This window comes from Sapajus apella, unplaced genomic scaffold, assembly GCF_009761245.1.
Source record: "Sapajus apella isolate SASKATOON/1434 unplaced genomic scaffold, GSC_monkey_1.0 scaffold24, whole genome shotgun sequence".
Taxonomy (NCBI): Eukaryota; Metazoa; Chordata; class Mammalia; order Primates; family Cebidae; genus Sapajus; species Sapajus apella.
The window spans coordinates 2,096,530-2,122,866 of record NW_022436964.1 but is presented as its reverse complement, the minus strand read 5'-3'; the positions used below and the strand labels follow the sequence as shown (position 1 = coordinate 2,122,866).

At 41.9% G+C, this 26,337-nt stretch overlaps 1 protein-coding gene across 5 annotated transcripts in view; it reads right to left on the bottom strand.

Moving 5' to 3' along the window:
- Window positions 1-26,337, bottom strand: part of FRMD3 (FERM domain containing 3) — a 363,027-nt gene that overhangs the window by 133,214 nt on the left and 203,476 nt on the right. For 4 of the 5 annotated variants that reach the window (XM_032290836.1, XM_032290837.1, XM_032290835.1 and 1 more), the window contains exon 2: window positions 10,268-10,372. In XM_032290836.1, the coding sequence (XP_032146727.1) occupies window positions 10,268-10,372 (105 nt within the window). Of the gene's footprint in view, window positions 1-10,267; window positions 10,373-26,337 lie in introns of those variants that run through there. The other variant, XM_032290839.1, reaches the window with a different exon arrangement.

Genomic DNA, 26,337 nt, shown 5'->3' with positions numbered 1-26,337 from the left:
AGCATCATGGGGAAGTTTAAGTGGATTAATTCATGAAGAAAGCCTTAGAATACAGCTTGGTGCAGCATGAAGGCTCAATAAGCACTAGCTGTTATCACCTTTACACTCCATGAAAGAGACTTCTTACTTTGTGCCATGGCAGTTTCCAGGAGTCTGTGTCCTTCTTTTTTTTTTTTTTTTTTTTTTTGTTTGAGACAGTCGTGCTCTGTCGCCCAGGCTGGAGTGCAGTGGCACGATCTCGGCTCACTGCAGCCTCTGCCTCCTGGGTTCAAGTGATTCTCCCACCTCAGCCCTCCGAGTATCTGGGACTACTGGTGTAGGCCACCATGCCCGGATAATTTTTGTACTTCTTTTTAGTAGAGATGGGGTTTCATCATGTTGGCCAGGCTGGTCTCAAACATCTGACCTCAAGTGATCCACCTGCCTCGGCCTCCCATGGTGCTGGAATTACAGGTGTGAGCCACCATGCCCAGCCTAACTTTGTCCTTCTCTTCCTCCCCCATTCCCCAACTCACTCTCCCTTCTGTTCGACATGAGGAGATTAATTATCTGTACAAATGAAATGCCAGCTATTAGCCCTTTACCTCCCTCTTCATCCCCTTCCTCTCTCTCCTCTCTTTTCTCATTCTTCCAATTAGAGTTATGAGTTGGCCAGTGAAGTGGAGTCTGGACTACACCAATAACTCCTGCTATTGTTGGAGGTACAGATGGATTACACTTGAGGGAAAAAATAACCACCATGATGTGGCAGGCTTGGTAATTAGATGTAAAGCTTAGAAAATTTATTGCATTGCTTTTTTCCTTTTGATTGCCACTTAGCATATATGCTGTTCTTTGTACTTTTTTTTTTTTTTTACTGGAAACTGAGATTCCTAAGAGAGGCAGAAAGGAAAACCTGGTAACAAAATATCTGAATTTGTGGCTAATTTACAGTAGCCAAAATCTTCTTTTTCCCAACTCTCATTTAGAATAAAAATGCCAAAGGCTATGGAAGCTAAGACCCCATCATTGATTCTACAAAATGAACTAGGGGAGTAAGATGAACCAATGGATGCATTCCTTAGTATGATTTGAAGGTACCAGGAAGATACTGTCAAGGCCCAGCAGCCTGATGCTTTTTAGGAAGGCTACCCTCAGTTTACTAGAGTCCACCACAGGGTAGAGAATTGAAACTTCTTTTTTTTTTTTTTTTTTGAGACGGAGTTCCGCTCTTGTTACCCAGGCTGGAGTGCAATGGCGTGATCTCGGCTCACCGCAACCTCCGTCTCCTGGGTTCAAGCAATTCTCCTGCCTCAGCCTCCCGAGTAGCTGGGATTACAGGCGTGCGCCACCATGCCCAGCTAATTTTTGTATTTTTAGTAGAGACGGGGTTTCACCATGTTGACCAGGATGGTCTCAATCTCTTGACCTCGTGATCCACCCACCTCGGCCTCCCAAAGTGCTGGGATTACAAGCGTGAGCCACCGCGCCCGGCCGAGAATTGAAACTTCTTATCCCACCTTAACCTCCACAAACCAGGGTAGGTCTTAACCGATAACTATCAGATGTGGTAGTATAAATACCTCTGCTCCCTCACCCCTTGGATGGGACCGTTCTAAGGCACGGCCTACACTGATTTCAGAACTCCCCTATGGGACTGAGCCCAAATTACCCTCTACATGACTTGGCCCAGCATTACACACTCACTTGGCCTCCTTCCCTTCCCTGACCTAATCCTCTACTCTCCTACAAGTCTTTTCCTGGAAACACTTCCTAACAAATCACTTATACAGAAATTTTTATCTCAGGCTCTGCTTCTTCAAATCAGACCTACAACAGCCTCCCTAACTCTCCACCAAAAGCTGTCTTCCATGGTGTTTAAAATCCTTTCCCAAGGTTTTATCCCCTTTGCCTTAAGCTTAAACCCTGGAAACCTGCAAAGCCCCTGTGAAAGATCCCAGTTTTTAAAGGTTTTCATAATTATTGTACTCTACCTGCCCACATTTCAAGATTATTCTTAGAACAAATTTATTTTTATTGAGAGCAGTTTCAAGGAACAGAAGATGAGCTACACAAAGGGGGTAAAAAGCAGAGAGATTCCTAAACCTTCTATGTTTTGATTTCCTTATCTGTAATCTTGGTGGAGATGGTGGGAGGCTGATTCTAGAACTCCTGAGATTCCTTGTTCTAACAGCCTACATTCTATGAACCTGAAGGATGAGGATATTGCTAATGAATGTGTCTTTCTTTTTTATTTTGCCAGGCCCAACTGCGCTTAGCCCTGAGAGATCATTTTTCTCTACCTCATCATATAAATGGTGCGTATCTTTCATATATTCTCATTTTGGCTTGGTTGTGGAAAAAGAAAAAGAAGGTGAGTATGAGGTGGTAATTTGTGACTAAGAAGACCGGTTTTTAATTTGGCCACTGCTAAAACAAAAAAAAATTGCATCTAAAATTAAACAATATAGCACTTCGTTATCTTCAAATGTTTGGCTTCTGCTGAAATCGATTCAGCATATGATTGCAGAATAAATTACACACTTCTCTGTTTACTTTCTCAAAGCCCTTGGTACACTAAACCAGAGTAATTTGTAGCCCAGAGAAATATGTTAAATAACCCAGGGGGCTTTTAGAAAGAATGAATGCACCTCCCCAAACAAGAGATTGTTTTTCACCTCAATAGTAACCAGATCCAAAATCTGACCAGTTCCCATGATGAACCTTAAAAGATGGCCTGATTCTCATATCCACCTAGACAAAGCCCCAGAGTAACTTAGTCCCTGCATTATCATGCAGCCAATTTATGTCATTCCCAGCCCCTTTGGCCTCTTCTGGGGAAAAAAGAATGCCGTCTGATGAATGCAGCCTTATCAGTGTTCCAGATTATAAGGCTATAGCTAGGCCTAGTTATTTAGCTGCCAATAATCATGGTTTCTATTCCAGTTTCAAGAAAATCTATGAAACAACAGCAACAACAACAACATCAACAAACCTATAGATCAGGAATGCTCAAAATTGTTTGTCCATTTGGAAATCAATCTATGTAAGAATATCCGCTGGGCACAGTGGCTCACACCTGTAATCCCAGCACTTTGGGAGGCCAAGGTGGGTGGATCACCGGAGGTCAGGAGTTTGTTCCTGGCCAACATGGGGAAACCCTGTCTCTACTAAAAACACAAAAATTAGCCAGCCGTGCTGGTTTGTGACTGTTGCTCGATCTACTCAGGAAGCTGAGGCAGGAGAGTTGCTTCAACCCGGGAGGTGGAGGTTGCAGTGAGCCGAGATCTTGCCACTGCACTCCAGCCTGGGCAACAGAGTGAGACATTCAGAACTTATCACTTTTCCCCAAAAACCTGTTTGTTCTCTTTCCTGTACAACTTATTTGGTAAGTGGCTCCACCTATACTTGGAGCTCTAAGCAGCCAAGTAAGAAGTTCAAACACCATGCTGGAGAGGTCATCTGGAAAGGACCTAAATTGCATCAGAGGGAGGGGATCCCTGAGCCCCACCTTCCAGACCTCTGCACCAAGGCACCAGGCATATGAATGAAGATGTCTTGGATCCTCCAGACCAGACTAGCCACCAGCTAAACACTACTGAGTGATCCAGTCAACACCATGTAAGGCAGAAGAATCTTCCAGCTGAGCCCTGCTCAAATCCCTGACCCACAACATGCTGTGATATAATAAAATTATGTTGTTTTAAGGCACAAACTTTTGGGAAGGCTTGTTAAACAGCATAATGAGAACTTGTTAAACAGATAATGAGAACTACTAAATCCTCATCATTAACCTCTGCACATGTAACATGCAACTACTACTGAAACTTGAAGGAAACAAAATAGTCATTTTCTAACCTATACTGTTTTTATTTCACCAAGTCATGCATCATAGCCATTCTTATCTTCCCAGTGAGACTTAAAGTTATCTTTAAGGCTACTTTGAAACTTCCAAACCTGCTGGTCTCTAGTCAGCTCTGCTGCTCTTGCCTGCTGGAAGCCTCCAGTGAGTACTTCACTGTCCAGCCATAACACTTAAACCATTTTCCTCACTGATTTCTGCCCAGACTGTCCCACCACCAACAGAGGAAAAACTTCCTACCTTGGATATCTTCCTGATTTTTCCTGACTCAAACAAAGAATGGCATTTTTCCAGCCCTTACTTCTGGCTCAAATGAGATAACCAGATCATGTGTTTGCCCCTCCCCTTCCACTAAAATGTGGGCATCCCCACTTGCTACGGGACTTCTAGATGGCACCATTCTATCAAGCATCCAGTTCCCTCCTCAGGAGAGGTTATCAGATATAAACAGAGTCAATTATGAGCCGTCCTTTCAGTTAAAGACCAAGTTCTGCTTTCTGCTGAAGGAATCTGACAATTTCCCCAAATGCGTCAGTGTTCATACCTTGAGCTACAATTGAATCACTGACAATATATCCCATTTTCAAGCTGTCACAATAGTACTATCTTCCTTTTAACCTGAGTGCCCAAAGTCCTTTCCCTCAAAGCCGATTTACTTGTACATATCTGCCCCCAATACACACACACACAGACACCCAAGAAGTCTTGATCTTTAATACCTCTTGACACGTAAATAAAAGAGGACTCATTAAGCAGACAAATTTGTGATCAGTGACTTGAGGCGGCCACACAACCCTTTCCTCTAGTACAGGGCTGCCCTAAATCTTAGGTACCACTCCTGCTCCTAGTGATGAGCATCTGTGAAGCAATTATCCTGAGAAGCAGGAAGCAGCCTCTCAATGGCAGGAGCAGCTGGTGGGACATAATGCTGTCTGGCTTCCTGGCACCATCCCCAGAGTGAAACCTCCAATCGCTGGGCCTGTTTTTATTCCATTCTACGACCTCCCCAAGGTGCCTCTAGAAAAAGCAAATTGCTCTAACATAGACAAGGTCTTTTCCTGTTATTAATAAAACTCACTGATAGGCTCGCTAGTTCCTTCTGGCTACCAACATAAAAGCCTCAGGGCTGGGAGGGTGGGGGATCAGGGCTGAAGGTGACCTTGCATCTGTGATTTCCTGCTCATTATCAGAAAACCTACTAAATCCTCTGGTGTCTGGTAGACATTAAGACAGAATGCCCTATCACTGGACACTTGAGGAGTGTACCCCAAAGATGTAGATTTCCAAAGTGAATTCTGTGTCTTTGGGTGTGAGTCAAAATTAGAAAAGTCAACAACACTGATGCAAATGGGTTAAACAGATAATTAGCGATTCGGAAGTTAAAACCAAAAGCATTGAGGACAACCTCCCACCAGATTGTAAAGCAGCATCCTACAACCCAGTTCTAGTGTAATTCCTGCCCCGGCTGGGCTGGGAGCTGGGGCACTCAGCTCTACGGCAAAGGGTGAGGGGTGACTTCCTTAGCTGGATTTGGGGAAAGAAAAAGGGTAGAAAAACAAAAGGGGAAAACCCAGGACAATAGACATTTCAAACCGTAGCCATGGAAACTAGAGCTAAGAAATCCAGCTAATTATTTCAAAAACTTCATCTTTCCAAAGGGAAGTTACCCAAATGCCTGAACAGAAGTGGCAAAAAGAATATACTGGCGTAAAAAAGAAAAAAAAAATCTAAACTTAAGCCAAGTACTACCTCCTTCTAGAATTACTTCTAAACTTATCGTCCCAGTTTTCTCCATCAGTTAAATGGGGAGAATGCCACCCACCTTTTCCCTAATCGCAGGCAACTAAGATTACACATGTTCCTTAGAAGATGAATGTCGTAGAAACTGACGGAATTTTTTTATTGGCCAGAATTCAACCTATTCTTCCCTATATCAAATTTAAAAAATAATAATGGAAATGCTGGGCCCTTGACAATAAAATATCAAAAGATAGTCGTCATTTCCTGACTCAGTTTTTCCCGCTTCCAGAGCATCTGGGGCATGAGACATCTTGCCAAACATATGGTGTTCCAAATGTAATTGTGCTAAATATTTAATATTCAACAATGGTTTACTGTAAATCAAGTTGTAGGCAAACCAGCAGCCTCCAAGGCAGAGGTAGCTTTCACTTCAGCTTCTCTAACTCACTTGATTTTTCTCATTTAATTAGCTTTATATCCAAATAGCTCATCAGCTTTACTTGCCATTAAGAAAAATGCAGGAGCTGGTGAAAAAAATGTTGATCAGTTAATATCTGCATAAAATGTCCATACCAGCATGTCTCTGTTTGTGTCTTTGAGTCCATTCTTTTTAATTATCCAAGGCCCATTTTCTTCCTACTCTCTCCAAAGATCTTAATAGTAGTGCCTGTTGCCTTTAAAAGATGTTCTTATAAACATTTCTAAGTTTTAGAGATGCTAATCACGACTGTGTTTCCTCATGTCTCACCTGGACCTAGCCAATGCATAATAATTATAAGCATAATAATAACAACTAAGAGTGAAAATAACACATACCATGTACCCAAGGTATACCTTGTGCTAAGCATTGATATACCTTATCTTTCATTTTCATATCAGCTCTATAGGTAAGTATTGCTACCTGCTTTATCCATCAGGACAAAGACTCAGAGGGCTGCATAGCTTGGTCAAGATCACACAGCTGACTAATCAGGACAAATGGGATTTTGAAGTCATATCTTTCTGAGTCCAAAGTCCTTGCAGTTGCATGCAGCAGCTACCCTGCAACCCAAGTGAAAGCTTCATTCACATTGTATTCTCAAAATCAAAAGCCTATGACAGCTGTATGATGCAGAGAAAAAAGGGAAGCATTCAGGAACACCTCCAAGCAATTTAGTAGCTACATCAGATAAGACAGTTTTGTTTTGAGGGTGGCCCCCATTCTTTCCTTTACTACCCAAGTCTGGTCATTAAAAATCACATTAAATCGACTAAAAATATAAAGAACAAGAAACAACCTAAACACTTCTCTTTTATAACTTTAGTTTAAATTTTTAATAATTTTAAACATATGAAAAAAGTTGTAAAAATGGTAAAGTATAACCTTCAGTCATCCTCCCCTAATGTTAGCATCCTGTGTAATCACAGTACAATTATCAAAATAAGAAGCCAATATTAGCACAATAGCATTAATTAAACTACAGACTTTCTGTGGAGTTCACCCAGTTTTCCCACTACTATACTTCTCTATGTTTCAGGATCCCACATTGCCTTGAGCTGACGTGTCTCTCTAGTCTCTCACTGTGAATCCAGTTTGTCCTTCTTTTTCATGACCTCCACACTTTTGAAGGTCAGTTATCTTGGAGAATGTCCCTCGCATTGAATTTGCCTGATGTTTTCTCAATATTTGATTGAGGTTATGTATTATTGGGAAGAACACCATAAAGATGATATACACTTCTCAGTGCATGGTATCAGGAGGTACTTGATGTTAATATGTCTTCTTACTGGTGATGATAATCTTGGTCTCTTGGTTAAAGTGGTATCTTCCATGTTTCTCTACTATAGAGATATTATTTTTCCCTTTGTAATTAAAAAATGCCTTGAAAAGGAGGGGATACTTTGAGACTATGCAAATTTCCTGTTTCTCCTTAAACTTTTACACACGAATTTTAGTTCTTGCCTGCAATAATTATTGTGTATGGTGATTTTCTATTTCCCTCATCTGTCTACATTTATTAATTAAAATTCTTCTGTGTGGAAGAGCTGACTCAAGTCTTCCCTTTAATTTTTATTCAATTAATTATTTATAATAGTATGGACTCATGGATATTTATTTTATTCTATGGGTTATAATCCAATACTATTGTTATTTTGTTACACCAATTGTTCCTTAATGTCTTGCCTTATGTAAGCCACTGTTCCTCTCTGACCCTTCCTTAAAGGCCTTTCAACAAGACGAGACTAAAGTGAGTAAAATTCATGGCACATGATAGATGTTCAACCAAATAGTAGCTAGAGTTACTTCTGCAGGCTGGCTATTTATCATTTAGAATTAAATTTTGCACAAAATAACCCGTTTGCAGTGGGGATTAGAGGACTTACATAGTCCAGAGTTTATTTGGTCCACAGGGACTTTGATCTAGAATCCTAAACGCAAACACTCACTCTACCACTTACTAACTGTGAAACCTGGGACAAGTAACAACTTCTTTGAGCTTCTTTCCATCTGTTACAAGTGTAATATCTTCATAAGCTATAAAAAATTATGGCTATGAATGTTTTTATGTTATGGTCCCCAGACCAAAGCTGGCTTGGCTGCATCAAAATTAGAATAGGAATAGGCTAAATACATGTTCCTGGCCCTAGCCCCATGGGTTCTGATTTAGAAGGTCTGGAATAGAGTCCACACTATGCATTTTAAGCAAGTAACTAAGGTGATTTTCTCATGGGGCCAGATCTGGGAACCAGTGTTACCAAGTAAACACCACATGCGTCCCTCCCTCCCTGACATCATGCCAGCCCTATGTGCCCACCACTGTCCTGCCACCTTCCTCTCAACTCAGGTGAATTCCTGGACCATCCAAAGGTTACTGCAAGTACTACAGGGAACCAAAATCCTTCTGAGCTGTAATACTTCATTGCATCCCTTTATATAAACTTGGGTTCTTAGGACTCCAAGAGCAAAATAAAATTCACTGTTTCAGGTGCAAATCTAATCTATTTCTTAAATACCCTCTTCTTTACAGAGATACACTCTGTGAGCCTTTCCTCGTGGTACTGGGTCAGTAAATACTAAACTAAGAGCCAAATGAGGCGCCAGGGAGGAAAGAAGAGACAGGAAGAAGATCAGGAACACTGAGGAGGAGGAGAGCAAATTAAAGAAGGCAGAAGGGTCCTATCCTCACTTCCAGGCCACCCCCAGGTTACCCCTTCACACCCTGCCCTGCAGAGACCCGAGTGTGTACTGAGCCTCCAAGCCCTTGGCTGAAACCTCCGAACCCATGACTGGGACCCACCCCAGGAGCTGGGGTGGAAATTCCCAGGGGTCTTTGGATATGAAGGGCACACATCACGTGGTTCTGGCATATGCTACATTGAACACATCTGGGCTGCTATACCAGTCAAAAGATGAGACTCTCCTGCTCACCCTTACCCACCAACAGATACCAGAAAGGGTAGGTATCTCCAGGAGCAAGAATAAAACAGGGGCTTTTACGTTTAGTGGTACCCAAGCAGCAGCTTCTGAAGTGACTTAAACTCTTCATCTCTCTAAATTTTGTTCAAAAAAATGGAGGTGAAATTCACGTAACAAAATTAACCATTTTAAAGTGTATATTTCAGTGGTAACCACCATCAGTATGAAGTTTCAAACATGTTCATCCCCTGAAAAGAAAACCCTATACCCATTAAGCAATCACTTCTCAATAATTCTCCCAACCAATAGCTTTTTTTTTTTTTTTTTTTGAGACAGGATCTTGCTCTGTAACCCAGACTGGAGTGTAGTGGCCCCATCACAGATCACTGCAACCTTGACCTTCTGGGCTGAAGCTATTCTGCACCACCTCAGTCTCCCAAGTAGCTGTGACTATAGGTACATGCCACCATGCCCAGCTAATGTTTTTATTTTTTGTAGAGGTGGAGTTTTGCCATGTTGCCTGGGCTAGTCTTGAACTCCTGGGCTCAAGTGGTCCATTCATCTAGGTCTCCCAAAGTGCTAGGATTACAGATGTGAGCCACTGAGCCAGCCCAGCCTCAATAGCTTTTTGTTTGTTTGTTTTTTGGTTTTTTTGAGATAGAGTCTCACTCTGTTGCCAGGCCAGAGTGCAATGGCACGATCCCAGCTCACTGCAACTTCTGCCTCCCGAGTTCAAGCGATTCTCCTGCCTCAGCTTCCCGAGTAGCTGGGACTACAGGCACACACCACCAAGCCCAGCTAATTTTTGTATTTTTTAGTAGAGATGGGGTTTCACCATGTTGGCCAGGATGGCCTTGATCTCTTGACCTTGTGATCCGCCAGCCTCAGCCTCCCAAAGTGCTGGGATTACAGGCATGAGCCATCGTGCCCGGCCCTCAATAACTTTTCATAGTGAGTGGGGTTGGGGGATTGATTTTCTCCACAGTGAAATTTTATGTAGCCATTGTTTAAAGGACTTTGGGAAACTCTGGGTTCAAAGGGCACAGGGACATTCTCTCTTCTAAGCAGGTGGGAACAGCCTTCTAGAAAGGCCAAGGGTAACTTTTCCCATCTCCTGCTCCACCCACTCCGATGAGGACAGTGTCAGCCTTTTCCGCTCACACAGCGTTTCACGTGGCCAACAATCTGTGAGAACAAGGGCATCACCAGGGCTTCGAGAGGAACCCCTACAGTGCCCCACAGTCTGGGTCACTCCCTGAAAATGGCTCCAGACAGAAATCAGCTCTTACCCTTTGCTTCTCTGGGTCCACATAGCGAATGCCAAAGTAGTCCTTCTCCAGCAGGCTGTAGTAGTTGCAGATGTGGTCAATGAGAAACTGTCCTTTGGTTTCCCTCTGCAAAAGAAGCACATTTAAGTCTCAGCCAGAGCTCACCTTGTGCATTCATGTCCACAGGGGGCCTTGTTCACCGCCGTGGGACCATGCTCAGAAAAATAAATTTGCTCCCTCTAGTACCTGAAGAAGGGGCTTCCAAACTCTTTTAACCACAAATCCTCAATGAGAAATACATTTTATATTGTCAGCCATTACACACACACACACACACACACACACACACACACACACGGAGAACCAAAAAGACCCCAAAAGAGGAACCAAAAGTAATACCTGCCATTTAATTTGTCTAATGCTATTTATGACTCAGAGTGCCAATTTTACAACCCAATAACTTGTGGAGGTCCACAGTTTGGAAACTCTCATGTAACACATACGTGGCCTGTTTGTTCTAATTGCTTGACACATATTCATTCATTCAGTTCTCACAAGGATCCTATCAGGAAGGTTCTCATTTTATATCCAAGGAAACTGAACCACAAAGGGGTTTGGTGACTTGCTCAGTCACACAACTTGAATGGAGCAGGGCAGGATTTGGGGCAGGCCCACCGGCTGCAGTATGTGGGCTCCTTCCAAGTCACTTTGACTCCCTGGAGCATCCACAAGTCCACTGCAGCTCTGCCAGGAGACAGGGTCTGGTGAGTTTGGCAATGGTGTGAGTGGTATTTAAATTCCCTGGCTCTCAGCAGGAATGGTGGGGAACCTGCTTCCTTGGGCCTCAAAGCCACTGTATCCTTTCCATAAACCATCACAGAAAGGCAGGGTGGGAGATCCCTGGGGAGACCAGGACTAAGATCCAAAGACAGGCCTGCGTGACCTTGGGTGTTTCTACTTTGGTAAAATAAGATGGTTGGACTAGATAATTTCTAAGTTGGTTAGGTTATTTTTCCTTCTAAAATTCTATGAGTGAAAGAGGTATCAGCCAAATCTGATTAAGATAAATACCACTACAACAAAAACCTCTTTATAGTAAAGACCCCTCTAAGCCCTCATCAGGATATCTGATAAGATTAATTTCTGCTTCAATCAAAGTTGCTGACAGACCCATGAAACGTTTTACGGATGTGACCTATTGAAATAAATGAAGAAATTAGAGGCATTAAGTGAGCCACTTTTTCAATTCACTAAAAATAGTTTTGAAAGATCAGTTTGGTCTATGTTACATAATGATCTTTTTATTGAAAACCACCACCATCAGCTCAGGAAGTTGGCTAGGAAAGCCACACCCTACAGCAAAATCTCCAACGACTACTCAAGCCCCTGAGAGAAGAAAAGTGGCTGCTGACACTACAGTGTTAAGGCAATGCCAGTGAGGCTGGAACAGGGGTCACTGCCCCCCAAAAAACCTGGGAAGTGCTGCACTGGGTGAAGGACTGGGGCTTATAAGCGCACAGTGTGATATGAAACCTCTATTTTCCCAAAATCACTTTCGAGTTTGATTTTGAGTGAGCTTCAAGTTTGTAACGTCCTTCCTGAGAAACCATCTGACGTAGCTCAAAAGAGACAAAACATAAAAATGGAATTCGTTTTTAAATTTCTGCAATTGTTTTTTAATCCAGGAGGCTCAAATGACAATGCTATACGTAACAGCTGACTTCAATGCCCAGAAAATAATCAATGGCTTTAGTTCCTTTTACACATATACTCTGTAATCCATTCATCTTTAAAAGGTTGCGGCGGCATTATCCACTCACCAAACATAACATATGAGCTCATTGTTTTATGATTGAATGGCAAAGCCCTCTTCATTAGGATTTACTACAGGGAAGTATTCCCTACCATATTCAAGATATGTGGGTCAAGGCAGTGCATTGTAATAATATGGGATTGAGCAGGCCTTGATTGTTCACAACAGATCCTGCTGTCATTTTGCCTGGAAGAAGATGTACTCAACAGCACAAAAATTTTTTTAAAAGATTAAACACAGCAACCAATATATAGCCTTCAGCAAGATTTCCATTGACTATTCACAGTCCTTGAGAGAAAAAAAGCTACTGCAGACAACGCAGTGATCAGGGTATGCAGGAGTGGCTGAAACAGGGGTCAATGCTTCCCAGAAAGCAGGTTAGGCCATTTCCCATAATTCCAGGCCACCAGGTGGGTCCTAGGTATTTCTATTCAAGATATAGCCTGCGGACCAACACTATCACAGAGCAGCAGCCGCAGTCTCACCCAGGAGGGAGCCTGTTGGAAACAGAATCTCCGGCACTGCTCCAGCCCTGCTGCATGTGGTCTGCATTTTGGCAAGATCCCCAGGTTATTCACATGCACACTGAAGTTTGAGAAGCATTGGTCCAGGAGGATTTCCCCAACATGGGAAAACCACAAAATTTTACCTGTCTCCAGAGACCACCACAAAGAAAAAAAAAGATATGCCCCTTCTGCCTTGCGAATTGTCTCTTCCTTAACTCAGAAAAATCAGTCCTTTCCTGCCTCAGGCACACAAGCTACCCCTGCCTTTGTCAGGGGCCATCAACAGCCCTTTGCAGTTCTGCTCCTGCCTCTGCGTGTTCCCCAGCCAGCCTCACCACCCTGAGCCCTCCATGTCTCACTGCTTGGTGCCAAGGAAGCCAGCTTACAACCCACATTCTCCTGCCTGGAAATCCAGACAAAGTTTGTAAGCCATTTTTAAAGTTCCTATTGTTGTCATTTTTGTGTACTAAGCTCAGTTCTTACACTAAACAAAAACCTGCATAGGCCCAGTACCAAAGGCTGAAAAAGATTGTTCAGGGGTCAGATGCATGAGGGGCCGAAGTCCAGCTCCTGCCCATACACCTCGCTTCAGGAGAGAGGCGGGGAGTGAACAGTGTTATGACCCAACCTTCCACACGCTTCCTCCTGAGCCTCCCGAAGATAGAGGTTCCTTCCCTGCAGCCTAAACCAGTGCCTGGCATGCTGGATGTTACCAGATGAATAAGAAGGCATTGCTTTTTTCTCATAGAAAACCTGAGGTCAAGGAACAAAAGGAACCACTTCCCACAAGCCCTTTGGACTGCAAGATCTCTCTCTGAGAGAGAGCCCCAGGCGAGACAATAGTGTCCTGGTATTAGCGATTCTGCGAATGTAGTGGAATTGGCCAACTTTCATGCATCTCTCTCAAGGTCTGTGTGCAAAAGTGGTTATCAAAGATTGCAAGTAAAAGGATTTCTTTTTAATGTCAGACTTCTGTCGATTCTCCCACAGGATAGCAGCTATACTTGCAGTACTGATTGAGTAGAGGAAAAAAATCAAGCAGCTAATTTAAATTCCTCAGAGTCGTTACCTAAATTATGTTTTATTAATCACAACACCATTTAATACATGCGAAAAGTAGTAAGATATAAATGCATGAGCAGGGTCTAATACAGAGGTCAGTAGCATTTGATACTCTGTGCTTAAAACCCTTGTGTGCCTAATAGACTTTTGATGCTGGTCTCTAAAGAGGTTGTACGGTCTCAGAAATGCACTGACAGGGTTGAAAGATTTTGTTTAACTACACAGCTAAACCTGTGTCTCAATAGTATAGTACACTGTGAATTGATTCTTTTCAGAAATACTGTACTAAAATAACATGAAGACAATTGCAATACTTTTAATGTGTTAAAATGTATAAGCCAGTGTTAGCCACGGTGTGGTCCATAGGCTGTACCAGAACATGAACAGTGTGTGACTGATCCTCCAAGACAGCAACCCCCATCCTTTTTGGAACCAGGGACCAGTTTCAGGGAAGACAATTTTTTCAAAGACAGGGTGGGGTATGGTTTCAGGATGACTCAAGTGTGTTACGTTTACTATGCACTTTGTTTCTATTATTATTACATTGTAATATGTAAGGAAATAATTATATAATTCACCATAATGCAGACTCAGTGGGAGCCCTGAGCTTGTTTTCCTGCAACTAACTGGGGGTAATGGAAGATAGGGACAGACCATCAGGCGTTAGATTCTCATAAGGAGGATGCAGCCTAGATCCCTCACCTGCACAGTTCACAATAGGTTTGCACTCCCATAAGAATCTAATGCCACCGCTGATCTGACAGGAGGGGGAGCTCAGGTGCTACTGCGAGTGATGGGGAGAAGCTAGAAATACAAATGAAGCGTCTTGCTTGCCCACAGCTCACCTGTGCGTCTCAGTTCTGTGGCCCAGGAGGGTTGGGGTCCCCTACTCCAAAAAACAACTGCAGAAATTAACAGTAATTTAATTCTACTGTGCTTTTTACAAATATTGGTCCAAAGCAGACTGGAGGAATAAAAATCTAATACTGGTGTCTTCCCACAGAGAGTTTGAGACTCTCTGATACAAACAGTGCCACCAGGCTTGGGGATTCTATTTGGGATTTCTTTAGTCCACAAGCCTCAAAGTGTGAAGGGGGTTGTGTCCTCTCTCCCACCTTCTCCGCCCATTTTTCAGACAATTCTTAGTATGTATGGATCCCTGAACCCCTGGCAACAATCCCATCTTCCCTCAAAGTCTTCTCCCACTGGGTGGAAAGTGCTAGTCTCCTGGGTATGGCAGGATACTTGGCTTACTTCTGGGCATCTCAAAAGGCAAATTCTCTCACTGGGCTAAAGACTCATTTATGTGGCAAACTAGGATCCATTTCAAAAGAATTTGTGTAAAATAACTACATGTCTGATTAGGGAGGGCTGGGTAAGAGTGGGTTAACCCTTTCGAGACAGTGAAAAGATCATTTAGTTGCTCTGAATCTCTATTTCCTGGTCCATAAACTCTAAATAATGACATCTTTAATGGGTAACCTGAGTATTAAAGACAATGTTTATAAAATATCTTTTTGGACACATAGTAGCTGCTCAATAAATGACAGCTATATACTATTGTTGTTTGTAATATGATGATTTCTTTTCTTCTGATGCCCATGGTACCTTCTGTTCAAAGGCTACTGAGTGGACCAGGGTCGGTAGTAAGTCCCACCAAACACAGATGACTGGAGAGCTTATCATTCTCTCACAGAATGGGTTAGATTTACTTCCTAACACCCTATGAAACCTAATTTTTATAATCACAAACTAGCCTACTTGTCAGAAAAGTCAACCTTTCCTCCCCACCCCAAAGTATGAACTAGGAAAACAGAAACCACCACTGTGTTCTAATCTTGTTTTCAAGGATTATCAGCTAAATGGCCTTAAGCAAGTCACCAAATCTCTCTGAGACTGTTTCTCCTTCTATAAAGGGAGAATAATGATGGTAACTTCCAGATGTATCTTCAATGAGACATTTTAAGGCTCATTCACATATTTGTTAAACACTTATTATGTCCCAGACATTGAGATAGGGATTAGAAATAAACAATGAGTGAAACATAGAAATTTATCATCTCATAGACCTTAAAAACCCTGCCCTTTGTAATATATGAATGAATTTTGTAAACTGCAAAATATTAAACCAATGTTAGATGTCAATTTTAAGAATAATCTTAATCTTAAATCTTTGTCTTAATTTTACAGATCATTTTAGAAATAAGAAAGTTGAGTGGAACAGTATTTACCTCCCAGAACTGTCCCCTGGAGGTTAAAAAAAAAAAAAAAGGAAAAAAAAAAGTGAACAAAAAGACAAAGAACTCAATTTTTTAATTTAATTTTTATTTTACATTCATGGGTACATGTGCAGGTTTGTTATACATGTAAACTGTGTCATGGGGATTTGTTGTACAGATAATCTCATCACCCAGGTATTAAGTCTAGTACCCATTGGTAATTTTTTCTGATCCTCTCCCTCCTCCCACTCTGCACATCCCAACAAGCTTCCATGTCTGCTGCCCCCATCTTTGTGTCCATGTGTTCTCATCATTTAGCCCCACTTATAACTGAGAACAGGTGGCCTTTGGTTTTCTGTTCCTGCTTTAGTTTGCTTAGGATAATGTTTCTTGATTCTCTGCAGCCAACTGCTGATGATGCATTTACTTCAACTCCCAAGTTCAGAGGCAAAATTAAAACAACAATAAATTTGTGCTTAAAGAAAAAGAGCAAAGAAATCAATTGCCTAAGTCATCAATAGCTTTTCTTCAATAAAAAAAAAAGTCTAGCAGATTTCAGTCCCCAATTCCTAAAACTCTAAGTGAAGTTTTGTTCAGTCTTTTAGATATTGGTTAAGTGGGAAAAACAGTACCAAACCCCAAATACGGAATATATTGCTAAAGTAGTTTAGAGTTTGAATAGCTACCTTCAACAATGAAGGTATGAACATAGTAACAGGAACTACTATTCATTTAACACTTCCTGTATACCAAGAACTTTGCTACATAGCTTACATTTGATCGCCTGACAACCCATTGGGATAGTTAATATTCTCCTCATGTTACAGACAAGGAAAAATGAACTCAGAAATGCTATGTTTCTTTACAGGGCTGTCAAACTGAGGTCTGACACCTATACCAAAGCTATTCTAGGAACTCAGTTGGCCTATGTGCCCCCATTCTTTACGTGGAGATAGAGGAAAACAATAAGATGAGGATTTGGGAGCAATGTCAAGCTCTCCAATTACTAGAATTTGGACACTGGAAGGAAGGAGCACTGGGTTACCCACCCCAACACCAGGCTGGGAAAAGGCAGTTTTATAAAATACGAAGCACATTATGATACACTTCATTAGTCGACTGCTTAGCAACCATACATTCCTTTGTCTTTCCTAAAGGAACCAAGATTTTGCTCATGTATGCATACGCATGTACACACATGTGTACACCCACGGTACAGGCATGAACCTCAAGGAGCTATGACCCAACCGCATCTCAGGGCCCTGGCTTGGTTGGTATGAGGGACCCACCTCTCTTGTCTGATTGGTTCAGTAAAGGACACATGACCTAGTTTAGGCCAGTGAGACACGAGGAAGACTTTACAGGGGCTTCCGGGATAATTCTTCTTTACTCTTCTGAAGGAGCTTCAAGAAGACACTTGCCCTTCCCTCTGGATCATACACAGAGGTGCAGCGGGTTTGAGGGTGAAGCCGAAATATTCACAGAGAAATGGAGCCTGTGTCTCCAACTGTCAATCTGTTAATGTGAATGTCCTTGGGGATATACATGAAATTCCGTGTTATTTCAGTGAGTACAAATTGGATTTGTTTGTTGCACCCAACATTTTCACTCGGGAGAGAAGGTAGATCAATGCCTCAGGCCAAGAAGAGCTAAGAGAGAACAGCAGTGCTGGTGTGAAGCCCAGCTGCAGAGATGGCTGACTGATGAGCCCGTGAGCAGTCTATTGACTCTGCTCTATGTTCTGCTGCGTTCTATTCGGTCAGCATAGTGTTGATTGAACTGATGATGACTGACTGAGGAGCCCGGGAGCAGAATCCATTGACCGCTGTGTTCTACGCAGTCAGCATAGTGTTTTGGTGCTTCTGAACGAGGAGACTGCACATAAAAATCTGGATGCTGGCTGCCATTGAAAAGCTGGAGGGTTTGGAAGCTGGACCGTAAGGTCTGCTTGGCTTCTCCTTTCCCTGGAAAATGAACTCTGCAGTCCACCACAATTCTGCCTTTCCTGTTGTCTTCTGCTTCTTCCATTTCCCTCAATTCCCTGATCGCTGGAGGTATTTGAGTTTACAATCCCTAATCTGAGGCAATAACAGAGGTCTCAGAAAGCCATTCTCGAAAGAATTTTCGTTGAAAGTACATCCTCAGAGCCAGGAAACATCCTCAGTGAACACAGATTTGGGCGGCCCTCTAAACTTGCCCAACACCTGAGGTCCTAGGACCCACTGGAAGAAGAAGGACCTAATACAGAACACTCACATGGGAGGTGCTCCTGGGAATGAGGGAAGCAGGCAAGGGCCAGAGAAGTTGGAAGCACAGCCCCAGGATGCTGGGGACAGTTTGTTCTGGGGTTGGCACTGTTCCTCCAGGACCCCTCTATGACAAACAGAAGTGGAAGCTATGAGGCCTCATTTCCCAGTTAGGAGGGTTGTGAGGTTTTTGTTCAAAGGGATCTGTTGCTTGGCATCCTATGCCTGCAGAAGTTGCTTTTGAGAAGGGACAGCCTTTATAAACGTACATCTGGGAAAAAACAGAATTGTCTCTGGTGATTCCTCTACCTAGAACGAACAATCCAATCATCTGAATGCCCAGAAACTCCATGAGGAGCTTCTAACCAATTACAAGGCCCTTAACAGCAACTAAATGCTCAGTTTGTTGCTAGGATTATGTCTTCTAGGGACAGATGGCTACATTTTTCTGGTGAATTAAGGGCCTTGATCCATTTACCTTCATGGGCAGATGAATAAAGAACAGTAATAAGAAACTGGTGAACTAAATAGTTTTGCTTGTATTGTGAAGGACAAGCATTTATTAATATATGAAAGATTGTAGCTTGATTCAACAACATAAAAATGCTGTGTTAATATTCTGCTATAAAACACTCAAGGCTATTTGTATAAATTCACACATTTTGTTATGTTAGGGACCACAGCTTTAACCAAAACTGCATCTCTTTAATAAATTAACCTTTATTAGGCCAAGCACAGTGGCTCACACCTGTAATCCCAGCACTTTGGGAGGCCAAAGCGGGCAGATCACCTGAGGTCAGGAGTTTGAGGCCAGCCTGACCAACAAGGAGAAACCCCATCTCTACTAAAAATACAAAATTAGCTGGGCATGGTGGCACATGCCTGTAATCCCAGCTACTCAGGAAGCTGAGGCTGGACAGTAGCTTGAACCCAGGAGGCAGAGGTTGCAGTGAGCTAAGATGGCACCATTGCACTCCAGCCTGGGTAACAAGAGTGAAATTCTGTCTCAAAAAAAAAAAAAAAAGAAAGAAAGGAAAGGAAAGGAAGAAAGGGGAAAGAAAGGAAGGAAAGAAGGAAGGGAGGGAGGGAGGGAGGGAGGGGGAGGAAGGGAAGGGGAGGGGAGGGGAGGGAAAGGGAAAGGGAGGGAAGGGGAGGGGAGGGGAGGGAAAGGGAAAGGAAAGGGAGGGGAGGGGAGGGAGAGAGAAAGGAAGAAAAGAGAGAGGGAAGGAAGGAAGGAAGGAAGGAAGGAAGGAAGGAAGGAAGGAAGGAAGGAAAGATGAAAGAAAGAAAGAAAGAAAGAAAGAAAGAAAGAAAGAAAGAAAGAAAGAAAAAGAAACCTTTATTAAACAGCAAGTGATATATCGCTTTGTTAACAGTAACTGGTATTCTTCCCATTGCAAACAGTAACTAGTATTAGATATTGAGCTGTGACATATATTCAGAAAATTGCATCATCCTAAGAATATGAGTAATATTAAAGCTGTTTAAATGAGAGATAAATGTAAAGAAAAACAAGAATAGAGGAACCTCTCATGGTTGAATCTGTGGTTCTCACACAGAAATTTAAGTTTTCTTTGATTTGTGTTATCCAAATATTTTCAAATGTATGGAAGGTAAACCCAAGATTTGAGACAAATGAAATATGTACTGCTGAATACACATCTGTTTTAGAGTAATAATCAGTAGCTACAGCTAAGATAATTGAAAATATAGGATAATTTTATTAAAGGCATTTTTGTGCCCAGTAAGTATTCATAAGTTGGTAGAGGATTATGACTGTAGTAGTGACCTAAAAAAACAGAAAATAACAACTAAACAAAACCAGGGACAGCTACCTGTGAGGGAAAAAAAAAAAAATCAATAGTTGCCTGAAAGTGAGCACTAGCTTTTATAAAAGCAAGACACAAGTAGCCACCTTGCCCAGCCAGGCCTTCTGGTAGAGAATGAATATCCAACTGCTTATCTAAAGCCCCTGGTAGCCCCCACACACTAGGAGAAGATGGAAATACACAGTCAGCATCACAGCAAGAGGCTTAATCAAATCAAGGTTAGAGAATACAAAAGAGTCCTAAGGAAGAAAGACAAAGAAACAGTGCATCCATGAGAGGATGAGGCAACCAGCATAGGCTGGTCACTTGATCATCTGGGTCCTAAAGAGTGTCTTCTGAAGGAGGGTCACAGCTGAATAATCAGTCAAGGTGGCTTGGAGTTAGTAACATTTGCAGCGTATTTGCTTTTCTTCTGGGTGTTCTCTACTTCCATTGCCTCTGCTGCGTTCCGTGGCTTCCATTCTAAAGGATGCCTTGTGTATCTGTTCCTAGTCATTGGGTCATTTCTGTTCTGACTGACACACAGGTCCTTCCCGATGCTTAGAGAATCATGTTTGATTTGTCAGCTCTTAGCAGTTTTTGCCACAACCTAGCACTCAAACGTTTCTTCCTTCTCCATCTTTTTCTTCTTCTTCCTGTTTCAGGATTTTGTGCCAGGTCCAGTTCTTGAAAGCACTCACATCAGAATAATCTAGAAGTTTTCCAAGTCTAATCTTGTCTACAATTTTAACAAAGTGAGTTTTTTTTTTTCCTTCATGCTAAGGCTAAGGCTCAAAGAAGCTAATTAACTCACCCAATGTCAACATAGTTAGAAACTGGCAGAGTCTATATTTAAACTTGGGTCTGTTTATTTGATTATTATAACAAAAATTTTAAATTGTTATAAAGAAATAACTACCTCAACTTGATAAAGAACGTCTGTTAAAACCCTACAGCTAGTATCATACTTAATAGTGAGAAACTAGATGTGTTTTCCTTAAAATAGAAAACAAGGCCAAGATGTTCTTCCTTGCCACTTCTTTTCAACACCATACTGGAAGTCCTAGCTAATGCAACAACAGAAGAAAAGAAAGAAATGAAAAGAAAAGAAAAAGGGAAGGGGAGGGGAGGGGAAGGGAGGGGAGGGGAGGGGAGGGGAGGGGAGGGGAGGGGAGAAGAAGAAAAGGGCAGGGCAGGGAAGGGCAGGGGAGGGAAAGGGACAGTATGCAAATTGGGAAGAAAGAAATAAAAATTTCTTTGTCTGCAGATGACATCAGATGTTCTGATTGTCTATGTAAAAAATACCAAAGAATTTACCAAAGGAAAAAAAACCCACTGCTGGAATTAATAAACTAGTAAGTGATAATAGTAATGTCGCAGGATATAAAGCTAACATACAAAAGTAAATTGTTTTCCAATAGACCAGCAATGAACATTTAAAAGTTGAAATTAAAAACAAAAGACCATTTATATTAGCACCAAAAAAAATGAAATACTTAGGAATAACTCTAACAAAATATGTACAAAATCTATATGAGGAAAACTACCAAAATTTGGATGAAAGAAATAAAAGATCTAAGTAGATGGATATTCCAGTACCCATGAACAGAATAGAAAAACTCAATATTGTTAAAATGTCAATTCTTCTCAACTTAATCTATAGATTCAATGCAAGCTCAATCAAATTCCCAGTGGGATCTTGACAATCATATTCCAATGCTTTACAAAAAGGCAAAATATTTAGAGTGGCCAACACAGTACTGAGACAAACAGTGTCAGAGGACTGATGCTCCCCAGCTTCAAGACTTACTAAAAAGTTACAGTGATCAAGGCAATGTGGTATTAGCAAAAGAATAGGCCAGCAGAACAATGAAACACAATAGGGAACCCAGAAATAGACTCACACAAATATAGTCAACTGATTTCTGACAAAAGTCTCCAAAGGGGAAAATATATATTTTTAAGTTATCCTGACCACAGTGGCTGAGACAAGATTTTAAGCAAAGTGCTTTCAGAAATGAGCTATGTTTATTAATCAGTGCTTCCTGAACTTAAATACATCTTCATTTAGTATCTGCTTCTTTTTCTTAGTCTAGCCTATGGTCTGCAATATTTGCTTCTCTAACAAGCCTTGTGAAACAGAAAGGCCAAACTCTCTGGGCTTCACCATCTCCCTGAGCCATACCAGGAGATGCCAGCATCACACCCTCTTCTCAGATTCCTAATTAGCAAGCATTCACGTAGAACTTCCTTAGTGCCCGGTGCTATGTACAATATTTAGATTACCTCAACCATTTATCTGATTTCATTCACATAAGCCCCAGGAGCTAACTGCTTTCCCATTTTCAAGGAGAAGATGATAAAACTTAGGGTGGCTGAATAACTTGTCCAATGTCACATGGCAAGCAAATGGCAAAAATGCAGCTTTGAATTCAGGTCTCTCAGAGTCCAAAAAGAAAAGATTAGAATTAGTAAAGTTAGGGAGCAGTAAAATGTTCGTACTTTTAAAAGTAGAATCACAGAATGCTGGAGTTGGAAGGTACTATAGAGAGAATCTTATCCAAACTCTTCATTTTAGAAATGGGGAAACTGAGATGCAGAGAATTTTAGATGAGATAATACAAATTAGTGTTGGAATGGAGATTTCAAATCAAGAGCTGGAGCCAAGATATATTAGTCAGGATAGGCTAGGTTAAGCTGCAGTACCAAAGAATTCCAAAGTGTCAGTGAGTTAACACCACAGGAGTTTATTTCTCACTTAGTATGCATAGCCAGTGTATATTGGCGAGGGAGAACCCTGCTCCTAATGTCTTTGAGATTTGAAGGGATTAAGGACTCCTCCAGACAGCTGCTTCAACAGTCAACAGCAGCGAGAAGGGAATGTGGTGAGTCCTACACTGGTTTCTAAATATTCTGCCTGGAAGTGACATGCACTACTTCAGCTTGTTGGCCAAAATAAGGTACATATCTTGCCTAACTTCAGAGAGGTAAGAAAGTAAAATTCTACTGTGTGCCTATAAGGATGAAATAAAGAATGCTTACGAATAATCCTAATACCCATCACACCAGTGCTCAGTCCAACACTGGGTTTAATTAGCATAAGATACTGGATTGGCCCTCCACAAGACTGTTTTTTAAATATGCACCTAAAATAATGTTGTCACCTACTTTACAATCCTTACGAATATGCCTCAGGCATTTCTATAATTAATCCTAAAACTATTATGTGGATTTTAAGGCATTCCATGAGTTGAGAGTTCATGGTCTAATTGGAATCACTTGTGGATCGTATTTTTTAAATGATTTGTGAGTATAGGCCCCAAGAAAAATATAGCAATAGTCAATTAGGAGCTACCATTCACATCCAGAGAGCAAAGAGATGGTTTCTGCTTGTGGAATTCTTAATGTACCAGGAGCCTAATAAGGAAGGCAGAATACCTCCTAAAATTGCATACAGGATGGCTACACTGAGCTCAACAGTCAAGGAAAACCAACCAACCCATGGATCCAATTAGGCATATAACCCCTGCACACCCTATCTGTCAAGAGCCTTGGGCTAAGGAATTCCCCAGTTTCTGAGAATCATCTGACAATACAGCTCTTGGCCCCACTAGGATGATGGGGCCAAGCAGCCTAACCAAGAGCTGCTGAATGGTTTATGGAGAAACTTAGAAATGCATTACCATTTACACAGTTAGCTAGGCTTTGCTGGGGTAGCGGACAAATGTCCTCATGCTAGGCCAATAAGAAAGGAAAACTAAAAAAGGGAAGAGAAATGAAGATAAGAGAAGGAGAGTATATACATGCAGCCTTAAAATAACCATGGTAGTCCACACGGATCAGCCAGCCGGGCTCAGACATATTTTTAAAGAGAAACAGGTCAGCAGCAAAAATTCTTGAAAAGAAATTCAAATCTTCATTATTAGTCTTCAAGGAACATTAAAGAGAGCCTAAGGTCTAAGCCACAGTAACATTCCCCAAGAGCTCTTTAGCCAATTCAAATTTTCTTGTAGCTTTGAGATGCTATAGAGACTCTCAATTTTCAAAAACTCCAAATTCCTTCCCCTAGACCAAACCCACCAGGCACTATCTTCCCTCTCCCCACCCCTAACTTCCCTAATGGTAGCTTGTTTTGCAATAAGAAATCATCTTTCCTCTCAAGGAGACATGGGGAAGGAGAAAAAAGAGACAGGTAGAGGGTGGCTTGAACACACAAATGTGTGCTTGAAACTGCTGGGGAATGTTTTAAAGGGGCTTCTGCAGTGGCCCAAAGCATATCACAGTTATACTTGGTGTAGCTTGCCTAGGAAGCATCCTCAGAAGGCTAAGAAGGCTGGGAGTGTAACGGGCTGAGAGGAGACCCCACTAGATGACAGGGCTAGCTCCGGAATGTCTGCCACTTCACTAGTATACATGTGGCTAGACACAGCCACACCACAGGAAATTACAGTCTACTGTATTTCACGTAAGTAATATGACAGAGGCCATAACAATAGGAATAACAGCTGCAAATTACTGAGCACTAACTATAAATGAGGGCCTGTGCTAAGTGCTGCACAGAGATTATGTCATTTACCCTTCCAACAACCCCAGCACCAGCCTTATTTGGTCAAATGACCTTCTAGAAATGTGTGACTTCCACCCATGTTTATTTCTATTTCTAATTCCCCAAAACTAGTTTTTTCCCCCTCTCAAACCATATTCCTTATTTCCAGCCTAGCATGGCCCACAGTTCCACTCTGTGAAGGCCTCATGTCTCATTTCAGTAGTGTCATTCCTGAAGGTTCCCAGTAGCAAGCCTGTAGCCCACACAGCTCCTGAAATTCCTAAAACAACCGCTCTGTGTGCAGCAGGAATTCCTTCACACACACACACACACACACACGCACGCACGCACACACACACACAGGCAGGCACACACACAAGAACGATTTGTCACAAACATTTCAAGACTGGAAGATGTAGGCTGGGTTCCCCGGCTAGCACACCTACCCCTTTCTTCAAGCGATTAGTCACTAAGGAGGAAAAACATCTCGGTTATATTTACATCTCTTCTGACTACACAGCAACCCAAGCTGAGGGTGTTTCATTTTTACGAAACTAAAAATGTAGAGGATGACTGATGTGAATTTTAATCGCCATTATCAGCTATTACAAGCCAGCTTTCTTCTTTAAGCCTCCTCTGCCTTTTTTTTTTTACTCTTTGAGGCAGACAGCGGCTTCCTGAAGGAAGGAAAATATCACATCCAATCTAACAGCTCTTTATTTCTAAAGAACATTTTCACCCATTGTTTAGAAATGCATCATGGCAGAGCCTGATAGTACTGCATAAACCCATAAGAACATACAGAAATGCATGCTAAAAATGGCTGTTAAAGTGAGAGCCCCTCTCAGGAATTTATTCTTAAGAAATTACATGAAAATATTCAAGAGAAATATAAAACGAAAAAAATCAGACAGAATAAACCATTTTTGTAAAACTCAGACGTTTTACGTTTGTGTGTATATTTATATGCACACACACATACATACATATACATATAGACAAAAAGTAAAGATCTGAAGGCTGAAAAGCTAAATGTTGATAGGAATATTTATGAGAGGTAAGAGTTAGGTTATTTTTAGTTTCTTCTTTGTGCTTTTTCATTTGCATTTTCTAGCTTTCCTACAAACAAGCATTGGGTTCATTACCAGTGTAAAGGTAATGTGTTTCTCACAGGACACTGGCATTCTGAAGGGACACACAGCCTACATTCCCATGGACTGATGGACTAGAGGTATCCTAGTGTCTCACAAACCAGAATTCCAGTTCTCATGTTATTTAGAAGTACTGCTTCCTTGTCATTTCGGAGAGTAGAGAAGGAAGAAACGATGGGCAGAGTGAAGAAAGACCATCTCTGATCTTAAAGTCCCATTTCTGGGACCCTTTGCAGAGTCCCCTTTAAAACATTACCCCAGTAGTTTTAAGTACAAGTGCATGGTAGAATCCCCTGCCTCTGCCAACCAATAGCCCTTGCCAATTTATTAACTTTCTGGGCCTCCCAGTGCCCAGGTATACAACAGTGAGCTGCGCTGGATAATGGTGAAACTCCGCCCCAGACCCAAGCTGAGGCAGTTCCAGGTTTCCACAATGCCATGTTAACAGAGTGGGCTTACAGAGATCCGCTTATATCTGAACCCAATCAGTGGGGTCCCCTAAAAGTTGCATCATGGGATGAGGGCTGGGGGTGGCTGGTTCTGGGATACAGAGAGAAGGTCTTGAAAGTGTCCATCATCTCCCTCCAAGCCCGTGCCTACAATGAGGGTGGGACCAGAGCTGGCAGAGGTTTTTAGTTTGACAGTTTGTTGGAGTACGGCTGAGCTGCATAATTGGTTCTTTCTTTCCTTCCTGACGAAAATTCTGCCAATTTTACTTGGTCACAGATTAAATCAAACAG